This window comes from Conger conger, chromosome 19, assembly GCF_963514075.1.
Source record: "Conger conger chromosome 19, fConCon1.1, whole genome shotgun sequence".
NCBI classification, from domain to species: domain Eukaryota; kingdom Metazoa; phylum Chordata; class Actinopteri; order Anguilliformes; family Congridae; genus Conger; species Conger conger.
Window position 1 is genome coordinate 19,046,316 of NC_083778.1, and position 12,500 is coordinate 19,058,815.

Sequence of the window (12,500 nt, forward strand, 5' to 3'; positions counted from 1 at the left end):
CAGACACAGACACAGACACAGACACAGACACACACACTCACACACACACACACACAGACACAGACACACACACACACACTCAGACACACTCACAGTCACACACAGACACACACACACACACACACACACACAGACACACACACACACGCACGCACACACACAGTCACACACACACACACAGACACAGACACACACACACACACACAGACACACACACAGACACACACACACACACACACACAGACACACACACACACACACACACACACACACACACACATACACACAGACACACACACAGTCACACACACACACACACACACACACTCCCCAGCTCTGTGGCCCCCCTGGGCCTGATAGTACCCAGGAAAGCGTTACCTCTTACATCCCTTTCTTTCCCCCCCTGCACTCTCAGAAATAAACGTACAAAGAGTTCCTCCAGGTACATAACATTACCCCGAGCCAGCGATATTTAATGAATTTGTACCGTTTTTCTGCGTGGAAAACTTATTCATGTGTGCCTAAAGAGAACACTACAGTGCTTTCAGGGTACATTTGGGAAATGTGACTATTTGAAGAACAGAAATGTACCTCACTTTATTTGTGAGAGTGTTGCCAGACACTCCCCTGGGTAAGACGCAGCTAGCACTGCTGGCTAATAATGCTAACCCCAGCCTGAGCTGAAGGTCTGAATAGGACAGTCTGTTTGTGAAGGGGCACGCTCTGCTCTCGGCCCTCCCTGCCGATACAGACCCGTGTGGTGTTGGGACAGTCCCGGGGCTTGTTCCAATCCCGTAATTTTTTATTTTGTTTTCTCCTTGTCTTGCCACTTGCTCCACCCGTCAGGAGAGGCCAGGAAAAGACGTGGCAGATGGGGAGTGGTGGCTCCGCAGGTCGATCATTTACACGTGAGATTTCAGGAAATAACAATACTTCCACAATAAAATGTCCCGGTGTTTCCTTAGGGAGTTCCTAACTTCTAATTCTAGCACCGAGAAAGGGACATTTAAGGGGTCGGAATGTTCTGAAAGACCTTTATCGATTTCTGGTTGAGGAGTGAGGCGGGGATAACGGAGGAAAGGAATCGTCGGAGTTTGGAACGAGCCCCTGAGACTGGCGCTGCCGAAGCCGGGCAGAAAGATGATTTAAAAAGCAGAATGCGTCAGGCAGGCCTGGCGCTCGCGCTGGTTGCTCAGCCTGGCTTTGTACTTAAGCTAACAGGAGGCGAGCCGCATACCAGCACACGCACATCCATCAGCGCCAAGTGGCCTCCGTTCAGAAGAGCCGCCCGGGTCTCTGGTTACCTCACGTCTGTTACCCTCCTGCCCACTGCGCCATTACACAAATATTTTTCCTTGTTAGCAAATTTTTTTTTTCTTTTTTTCTTTTTTTACCGACTCCCAAAAGGCCGTCTCCAAGTTGAATCCTACGTTGTCATTGTGTCACTACAGTATATTTCCTTGTTTTTTTTTTTCATAGTATGACTGTCGTTTGTTGTATAATTTTTTTCTTTTTACACCTTAAGAAGTGAAATGGACAATTCATGCTCATACAACAGATCTAACAACACGTAGGCAAATGTCTTAAAGTACTCTTTGCTGTGGGCTGAACTGGCTCAGATAGAAGGAATGCGAGCCGGTCACAGTGTCGAAATACGTCGCGCTCCTCGTCAGTCGATTTTCGCCTGTTTTCACAACAAGCATGAAGCCAAAACAGGAAACGGGAAACAGGAAGGACACACTGCAGCCAGTACAGGCTTCGGCTGTGTCCCAGTCCTCCTTTCCTCCACTCTCCTCGCCCCATTCTTCTGGATCGGAGAAGGGGACAAGTGGAGGAATGGGGGCTAGTTTTGGTGTAACGAGTCAAAGATGTTACCCGAGTTCGTGTTACCAGTCAGCTGAAGGCGGAATCGCTCCGAGCCAAACGGCAACGACGTTGTTTTGAATCTGAGGGTTCTGTCATCTGGGAGCGTTGTCTTGGTAACCTGCCCCGGGGGCCTTCACCGCAGTTCACCGTGCCTTTCGCGAGCGACCTAGCTTCCCACAATGCACCTGCAAGCACGCCCTCTGACCCCTGGGCCGTGGCAGTGGTCTGGGCCACAGGCAGCCGCGGTAAATGGTTAATGGTAAATGGTTGGCATTTATGTAGCGCCTTTTATCCAAAGCGCTGTACAATTGATGCTTCTCATTCACCCATTCACGCACTCACACACCAACGGTGATTGGCACCAACCAGCTCGTCAGGAGCATTTAGGGGTTAGGTGTCTTGCTCAGGGACACTTCCACACACCCAGGGCGGGCGATCGAACCGGCAACCCTCCCACTGCCAGACGACTGCTCTTACGCCCTGAACCAATGAGACGACTGCTCTTACAGCCTGAGCCAATGAGACGACCGCTCTTACAGCCTGAGCCAATGAGACGACTGCTCTTACAGCCTGAGCCAATGAGACGACTGCTCTTACAGCCTGAGCCAATGAGACGACCGCTCTTACAGCCTGAGCCAATGAGACGACTGCTCTTACCACCTGAGCCAATGAGACGACTGCTCTTACAGCCTGAGCCAATGAGACGACCGCTCTTACAGCCTGAGCCAATGAGACGACTGCTCTTACCACCTGAGCCAATGAGACGACTGCTCTTACAGCCTGAGCCAATGAGACGGCCGCTCTTACAGCCTGAGCCAATGAGACGACCGCTCTTACAGCCTGAGCCAATGAGACGACCGCTCTTACCGCCTGAGCCAATGAGACGGCCGCTCTTACGGCCTGAGCCAATGAGATGACCGCTCTTACCGCCTGAGCCAATGAGACGACCGCTCTTACCGCCTGAGCCACTGTTGGCGTAGGTAGGAGTGGGCTCCGTCTCCGTGCGGGTGGGTGTCCTTCACAGAAGCGGCCTCCCCTCCTCAGGCCAAGCCCGTAATGAGGACCAGGCGGGCGCGGTGATTAGCGCCGCTTCCTGACCGCCATTAAAGGGCTTTAACGGGCGGCGGGGGGGGGGGGTGACACACCGGGGCGGATCCGCTCACCGGATGAGTCAGCGCGCCCCGTAAGCGCTCAGCCACGTGAACTTTGCGCCCCGACCGTTTTCGGGAGAAGAGCGTCATTTCCCCCACGCCACGCTGCGATGGCATGAAGGTTAATGGTTTCCCCCCCGCCCCGAGCCTCAAACCCCGTCTTTGATCCGCCGTGTACAAAGCCCATAATCACAGGTGTGCGTTTACGCCTCAAGGTACCGTTGGCACGGCAACAGAGAGAACAAGAATATCGTGTGGACTTCATGATGTGTGGATCGGTCCACGCTCTGGGATGTTCTGTACAACGTGAGCTGGGTGTCCGTCATCACGACCGACAGAAGAAGGGACAGGGCGAGGAGGAGGAGGAGGAAGAGTGTTTGTACCGCAGAAAGCTGACGAGGCGTGATCGGAGCAGGAAGGGGTTGATGTGGCCTGCGTAACTCAGCCCGCGGTGGCAGCCGGCAGTAACGCTGTCGGGTGGAAATCTCTCGTGATGTAGTGCTGGAGATATCTCACGTCTACGTCTCCGGGAGTTATTCAAAGCAAAAGTAATAAAAGAAGGAATTCACACAACAGAAATATATGTATTTTTTTTTTACATGTAGGATCCCATAAGTTAAACCCATAAGTTAAAGGTGGGGGTGACAAGACTGGGGGCGGGGGCGGGGGGGGTCAGAGGCCTCATGGAACACTGGGTCAGGAGCCCCCCCTCCTCCTCCTCCTCCTCCTCCTCCTCTTGCTCCTATCATCTGTTCCTCTCATCACTGTATTTCATGTCCCGTTATGTGGCCTCTTTGAACGACCATATTAACAATTACGGGATCCTGCGGGCCCCGATGCCTGGGCCATATGGGGCAGGCTGCACACCCGTCAGCCCTGGGGCAGGCTGCACACCCATCAGCCCTGGGGCAGGCTGCACACCCATCAGCCCTGGGGCAGGCTGCAGGCCCATCAGCCCTGGGGCAGGCTGCACACCCATCAGCCCTGGGGCAGGCTGCAGGCCCATCAGCCCCGGGGCAGGCTGCACGCCCATCAGCCCTGGGGCAGGCTGCAGGCCCATCAGCCCTGGGGCATGTTTACACTCACAGCCCAGCGCTGCGTCTTCACCTTCGCTTCCGATTATTCAACTGCACCTGCACCCCCACGCACCTGTTACACCTGCAAACTGCAGGTAATCATCGTATTCCACACAGCATTATGGTGTATTTGATAAAGTCTTTAACAACATGAGCTGTTTTATTCCAAGTTCCACGGACACTCATGTTGCCAGGTCACGGTGTCATATTTTCTACTGAAGACCAATACTTCTCTGGTATAACGATTATGCGCAAATGCTTATTCGCTCAGTGATTCGACCTGGGCCGTGTTCGAAAACTCCTTACCCGCCTGCTATCTCGTGTACAAGTTGCGTACGAGTCGTATACTTAGATACAGCTTAATAGTTTTCCGTAACGAGGCGAATGCTCTCACTCGTGGGAGGCCACGGACAGCGTCAGAGTGAGGGTGGTGAAAGCTCCCCCAGTTCTGCCCTCACTACGTTCCCCGTGACGTGCAGACCGTGACCGGCCTGACAAGGTGTGTCTGTCTGGGTGACGCCCGGTGACCCTCCTCCCCGTTTGTGTGTTTTTCCCGTTTTTTCCCGTTTTCCGGCAGTCCTGCGGTTTGGTCCCAGGGCCGGGAATGTGGCACGGAGGTGCCGTGCGTTCGGAGCGAGTGTCGGAGCTGACTCACGGGTTCTGGGAGCGCCGCTCTGTGGTGTTTTTTTCCCCGTGCGTGGGGACAGGGGGACCCCTCCAGCGCTTCCCCCCCTCCTGACCAGACCCGTCTGTCTGCAGAGCTCTCCCTGAACCGCAGACCGAGGCAGACCGGTGAAATCATGGCTTCCCTGTTTTCCCCATCGCTCTGCCAGATGGAGGACGCATATATTTCTGTCTTTACGTGACGATGAAAGGAAAAAAGGCCGTCATCAGTGAGAGAGGTGGAGTTTTGACGGAAGAAAGTCTTCAATAACGAGGCTGTTGCGGTTGTAGATTGAGAAATGTGGTGTAAATACAGAAATTATGATAACATTGTAGGCACTCTCAGATGCGTAATCTGTTCCTGAAACATTTTCTGTGATGGAATGCTGATGGTAAACACCATTTTAGGAGCGTGGACTTGTGATGGTAAACAGTGTTGATTTAGGAGTGTGGACTTGTGATGGTAAAGTGTTTATTTAGGAGCGTGGACTTGTGATGGTAAACAGTGTTGATTTAGGAGCGTGGACTTGTGATGGTAAACAGTGTTGATTTAGGAGTGTGGACTTGTGATGGTAAAGTGTTTATTTAGGAGCGTGGACTTGTGATGGTAAACAGTGTTTATTTAGGAGTGTGGACTTGTGATGGTAAACAGTGTTGATTTAGGAGTGTGGACTTGTGATGGTAAACAGTGTTGATTTAGGAGTGTGGAGGTGTGATGGTAAACAGTGTAGATTTAGGAGTGTGGACTTGTGATGGTAAACAGTGTTGATTTAGGAGTGTGGAGGTGTGATGGTAAACAGTGTTGATTTAGGAGTGTGGACTTGTGATGGTAAACAGTGTTGATTTAGGAGTGTGGAGGTGTGATGGTAAACAGTGTTGATTTAGGAGTGTGGAGGTGTGATGGTAAACAGTGTTGATTTAGGAGTGTGGAGGTGTGATGGTAAACAGTGTTGATTTAGGAGTGTGGACTTGTGATGGTAAACAGTGTTGATTTAGGAGTGTGGAGGTGTGATGGTAAACAGTGTTGATTTAGGAGTGTGGACTTGTGATGGTAAACAGTGTTGATTTAGGAGTGTGGAGGTGTGATGGTAAACAGTGTTGATTTATGAGTGTGGAGGTGTGATGGTAAACAGTGTTGATTTAGGAGTGTGGAGGTGTGATGGTAAACAGTGTAGATTTAGGAGTGTGGAGGTGTGATGGTAAACAGTGTTGATTTAGGAGTGTGGAGGTGTGATGGTAAACAGTGTTGATTTAGGAGTGTGGAGGTGTGATGGTAAACAGTGTTGATTTAGGAGTGTGGAGGTGTGATGGTAAACAGTGTTGATTTAGGAGTGTGGAGGTGTGATGGTAAACAGTGTTGATTTAGGAGTGTGGAGGTGTGGGATGTGAGTGTGATGGTAAACAGTGTTGATTTTGAGTGTGGACTTGTGACTGGTAAACAGTGTATGATTTAGGAGAGTGTGGAGGTGTGATGTAAACAGTGTTGATTTATGAGTTGATGGAGGATTCAGTGTTGATGTTATGTCATTGAACATGTAGTAGATTTGGGGCCCTTATAAATATAATCATCCTATCATAATGTGTGCCTGTCTAAGGCTTGCACAGTCGTAAACAGCAGATTATAGTGATGTAAACAGTGTATATCTATATGTGGTGACGTGTGGGTCTGAGTGTGTGCGGCCGGGGTGGGAATCCTGTTTCTCACGTCATGACGGACGAACCCCTGCCAGACAGGAGACGGAGACGGATAGGTACGGAGACAGGGACAGACGGACAGACGGACAGACGGACTGACCAACACGGACAGAGACAGACACAGACACACACACAGACTGACACACACCGAGACAAGACACACACAGACAGACATAGACAGACTGACACACACACACACACACATACACAGACTGACAAACACACAGAGACAAGACACACACAGACCCACACACACGCAGACAGACGTAGACAGACTGACACTCACACACACACATACACACACACACACACACACACTCACACACACACAGACACAGACACGCACACAGACACACAGACAGACACACACACACAGACAGACAGACACACACACACTCACACACAGACAGACACACAGACAGAGACAGACACACACACACACACACACACTCAGACTGACACACACACACAGACACACACACACACTCAGACACACACACACACACACACACACACAGACACACACACTCAGACTGACACACACACAGAGACACACACACACACACACAAACAGACACACAGACAGAGACACACACACACACAGACAGATACACACACACACACACACACACTCAGACTGACACACACACACACACACACACACACACACACACAGACTGACACACACACACACACAGACACACACACACACACACACACACACACACACACTCAGACACACACACACACACACACAGACAGACACACACACTCAGACTGACACACACACAGACACACACACACTCACACACACACACACACAGACAGACACACACACAGACACACACACACTCACAGACAGACACACACACACACACTCACACACAGACACACACACACACACTCACACACAGACACACACACACACACACACACACAGACACACGCTCAGACACACACACACACACACACACACACACTCACACACAGACACACACACACACAGACACACACACTCAGACTGACACAGACACAGAGACAGACACACACACACACACACACACACAGACAGACGGCGTGGGCAGTGAGACACCTCTCCCCGGCCGACGGCTCGGAAGCCCCCTCCTCCCGTAGCGCCCCGCCCGCCCGCCCCGCCAGCTCCATGGGAAACCTCCGTCACGGTCGGGTCAGAAAGCCACAGGGCTCTGCCGCCAGCCCACAGGCCCTCACCGTGCAGGAGCCACACCTATTGGCCGTCCCCTCCGAAGCGGTGATGTCATCGCCCTTTTTACGACCAATCCCGCGGCAGAACAGGCCCGTGTTTGTTCGGTGCGTCACACGTCCGTGTTCGCTCCTCGTTTTCCCCTCAAACCGGCCCCTCTAACTTTGTTTTTTTTTTTTTTTTATCCGAATGTCTAACTCTTTAAAATGTTGAAGTGCCTCGGCGTTGATAAGAAGCCTCGTTTTATAGCCGTGTCGATATTTACGGCGCCGGTCTCCCTCCTGAAATATAATCCAGGGGTTTGAATATTTTCCTCTTTATTACCGAAAATCTTTTATCACTTCGGAAGGTAGCTTGGGTGAGGCAGGCTTTGTACCACCGTAAGCACTGCATACAATTGCGGTCAGAAAAACAACGCGGAAAGATAAGAAAATGTTTGCGTTATGATATGCAGTAAAACCCTCAAACTGCCAGTGGTTGTGATGGCTAATTTGTTTTGTAGCAATTACGATTGTATGATATGTTAACCTCTTGGGTTATATCAAGATTAAGTGTGTTTTTTTTTTTCCTCCAGTCAATAATTAAATCATGTGAAGTCTTGGGAGAGGAAGTTACGTGTGATCGCTGCGGGCGTGCTGAAACAGGCCTTTGTTTTCTGCGTTGTGTTACTCCAGACTGCGGTCAGGGCGGCGATTGACGATTGATCATTAGCTCATACGTTCCAGTGCTTCACTATGAAACTTAAGGGCTTCATTATGAACTGATTTTTGTTTGTGAGCCCACCGGTCTCCCAGCTTGTGCCATCAAGCCCCTCCAGCTGGTCCAGAATGCTGCAGCCCGCCTGATCACCAGTCAGCCCAGGTCAGCTCATGCCAACCCGCTCCTCATTGGCCTCCACTGGCTTCCTATTGCCGCACGCATCCGATTCAAGGCCCTAGTGTTGGCATTTCAGGCTGCTAAGGGGACTGTCCCACCTTACATACAATCCTTAATCACTCCCTACTCCCCAGCTAGACCACTCCGGTCTGCCAGCTCTGGTCGCCTTATGGTTCCCTCTCTACGAGCACCTGGCGGTCGAGCTGCACGTTCACGCCTGTTTTCCGTTCTGGTTCCTCAGTGGTGGAATGACTTGCTGGAGGACAGCAGAATCCCTCCCCCCTATTTTGACGCAGACTAAAAACACACCTTTTCAAACTGTACCTTAGTCCTCCCTCCTGATTTCCCCCCCCCCCCCCACCCTTTCTGATATCCCTATCCCTCTTGTCTAACCCCCCCCCCAAAAAAAAAAAGAAAAAAAAGAAATTGCACTTATGATGACTATATGATGACTTTGTGTGTATTTTACTAGTTATGGATGTGATGCTTTAACTTGTGGAAGAACCTATGCACTTGTATGTCGCTTTGGATTAAAAGCGTCTGCCAAAGGACTAAAATGTCAAAATGTAAATGTTTCACGTCTTCTGTCCCACTGCAGTTGGCCACTGATTTACCCACTTTCCTTCCCTTGAACCCGAGAGATGATTTAAGATGGCTGAATGCAAAACACAGCTCATAGGAAATGGAGATTTCAGAAAGGGAAACGCTTTACCGTACCTCCATCTCTCAATCCAATCCAATCCATGTCTTAAATTATACTGTCGGAGGACTGCCCAACCCTGTTCCCGGAGGTCTACCATCCTGCAGGTTTACATTTCAGCCCTCCCCTGATTATACTCATTAGCTTGCAGCTCACCGAGAGTGAGGTGCTCTTTGTTAGGGTTGGAGTGGAGACCTACAGGACGGAACAGGGTTGGGCAGGTCTGCGTTATGATTAAAGTACAAAGCTGGCGTTTTTGACGGTGTTTTCAGAACCAGCTGTCCGTAATGGCCGGGCCACACAGAGCTGCTGGCACGAGCCCTTCTGTCTTCCTGTGCAGTTTCCTAGTTGTCAGTGTGTGGATCAGCTCGCCTGGACGGACAGTACGGTACAGTGACTGTCTATTGTCAGCGTTCAGCGTTCCTCTGATCTAATCTCCTCTGCCGTCTCCCCCCCCTTTCTCCAGATGACGACGCCCGCGTTCCCGGTGGTGGTGAAGATGGGACACGCCCATTCCGGAATGGGAAAGGTGAGACGCGCGAAACGGCAAGGGCTCAGGCCAGCCCTGATGATGTCATCACTCTGCTCCCACTCACGCGGTCGAGGGGGTCGGGCCACCCATGATGATGTCATCACTCTGCTCCCACTCACGCGGTCGAGCGGTTCAGGCCACCCATGATGATGCCATCACTCCGCTCCCACTCATGTGGTCGGGGGGGGGGGGTCAGGAGATGCCCTGATGATGTCATCACTGTGCTCCCACTCCTCTGGACACACCCGGACGCGCAGCGTCCGCCGTGACTCTGCAGAAAGACGGGAAGGCCTGACGAGTTTCAGAGCTCAGCGCGCCGGGTCCTCAGTGAGAACGCGCCTGCTCTTTCCTCTGCGGGGGGAGCGGAGGTCAGTTACCGCAGCCCCTGAAACGGGGAACTCCAGGGGAAGAGAAGAGGCTCTGTGCTCCGGTCCTCCTACTCTCCCCTGAGCGCAGTGCTGAGTCAGGCCGGTGCGGAGGCTCCAGCAGGGCCGACACGGGAGAGGACCGGAGCCCCACCTCCTGAGAGCTGACCGGCCTGAACCCTGCAGTCCAGCTGAGTGTGGAGCTTTCCGCTTTCCGCTAGCTTTCAGCCCACTGCTCCACACACCGGTCATGACGGTTGGTCATCTGTTTGCACTTTACAAAGCGGCCACCATTTTGTCAGAGCCCCCGCAGTCCTCGCCAACATGGCAGCTGCATTTCTCCTACTTTTTTTTGATAACTTATAACTTTGTTACCTGTTTATGGAGGCAGTCAATACTGTCGAGCTGAAGAGTACAGGTTGAAAATGTGGAGGTATAAATAGAGGGCACAAGCATTTGGTAAAGCTATAAAAGCAGTGAGTGGAATACCCCCGGTGCGTATGGGCGTGCCGTATGTGTTATCCAGGTGTTTGTGTGACGGTGGTTAATGCAGCAGAGTAACGTGGCTGTCACGGGGCTGACAAGACGAGCTGTGAGTGCAGGAGCGCGTGACAGAGCCCCCCTCTTTGATCCGGGAGGGTCTGGGGAGCTCAGGTATCTGCGTATCCATGCTAACACAAAAACGGCCTCGCAACGTCGACAGAATGTCCTGGTAACATTGTGAGAACGTTGTGTGCGAGTGTGTGTGTGTGTGTGTGTGTGTGTGTGTGTGTGTGTGATTGTGTGTGTGTGGTGTGTGTGAGTGTGTGTGTGGTGTGTGTGAGTGTACGTATGTGTGTGTGAGAGTGTGTGTGTGTGCGTGTGAGAGAACGTTGTGTGTGTGTGCACGTGTGCGTGTGTGATTGTGTGTGTGCATGTGTGTGATTGTGTGTGTGATTGTGTGTGTGTGTGTGTGTGTGTGTGTGTGCGTGCGTGCGTGCGTGTGTTTGTGTGTGTGTGTGCGTGTGTGTGTGAGAACGTTGTGTGCGTGCGTGTGTGTGTGAGAACGTTGTGTGCGTGCGTGCATGTGTGTTTGTGTGTGTGTGTGCGTGTGCATGTGTGTGATTGTGTGTGCGTGTGTTTGTGTGTTTGTTTGTGTGTGTGTGATTGTGTGTGCGTGTGTGTGTGTTTGTTTGTGTGTTTGTTTGTGTGTGTGTGTGTGCGTGCGTGCGTGCGTGCGTGAGTGTGTGTGTGCACGTGTGCGTGTGTGATTGTGTGTGTGCATGTGTGTGATTGTGTGTGTGCGTGTGAGAACGTTGTGTGCGTGCGTGTGTGTGTGAGAACGTTGTGTGCGTGCGTGCATGTGTGTGTTTGTGTGTGCATGTGCATGTGTGTGATTGTGTGTGCGTGTGTGTGTGTTTGTTTGTGTGTTTGTGTGTGTGTGTGCGTGTGTGTGCGTGCATGCGTGTGTGTGTGTGTGTGTGTGTGTTTGTTTGTGTGTGTGTGTGTGCGTGCGTTTGTTTGTGTGTTTGTTTGTGTGTGTGCGTGCGTGCGTGCGTGCGTGCGTGCGTGCGTGCGTGCTTGTTTGTTTGTGTGTGTGTGTGTGTGTGTGTGTGTGTGTGTGTGTGTGTGTGTGTGTGTGTGTGTGTGTGTGTGTGTGTTGTGTGTGTGCGTGTCTGTGTAGGAGTGCAGGAACGCAGACTCTGGAGACGCCGCTGTCTCAGCCGGGCACAGGAATGCGCTGGATCCCCTTCACCCCGCGCCTCGCTGACAGCAGACGTGCCCCTCTTGGCAGCCGCCCTCGAAGCGTTCTGCCAGGGCCCCCGCCCCGCCCCGCTCCGCCCCCGGTAGCCCAGAAACTGTAAACAAGTGTGTTTCAGAAACAAAAACTGCACGCTGTTCCTCCGCTGATAGACGACTCTCAGAAACTTACCGCGCTCCTTACCAGGCTGAAGTGTGAGTGGACATGTCGGGGGGGGGGACCGGACTTTGACCAGTGCTGCCGAAATCCACAGGTTCACGAGGGCCACTTAAACTGCAACACCCGTCACCAGTTTGAACCCAGGTGCGGTCGTGGTCTGGCCACGGAAACAAGAAAGAGACGGGCTAAGTGGGCCGTTAGCGATTAGCCTAGCAGGCACCACACTGGCTCACCTATAAGATCCAAACAAAGGCCCGGATGATTCCGGAAGACTACAAATGAGGTATTGTAGTCTTCCTTCACCATGGATGCTGAAGGACTTCCACACAGGCTCATCTGAACACAGTTATCCCATTGTAGAGGGGCCCTGCCTGGGCCCTCTCCACCTCCCTGTGGAGGCCCAGGGCTGTTGGGTTTTGAAAGGAGCCAGTGAAGGTGCTGTGGCTGAAGCCAC

The 12,500-nt window shown here is 52.0% G+C and overlaps 1 protein-coding gene across 1 annotated transcript in view; it reads left to right on the forward strand.

The window, feature by feature from the left end:
- The window catches only part of LOC133119284 (synapsin-3-like), a 106,429-nt gene that overhangs the window by 75,614 nt on the left and 18,315 nt on the right, over positions 1–12,500 (forward strand). Inside the window, exon 8 of the mRNA XM_061229812.1 lies at positions 9,716–9,778. Coding sequence (XP_061085796.1) covers positions 9,716–9,778 — 63 coding nt within the window. The remainder of the gene's footprint in view (positions 1–9,715; positions 9,779–12,500) is intronic.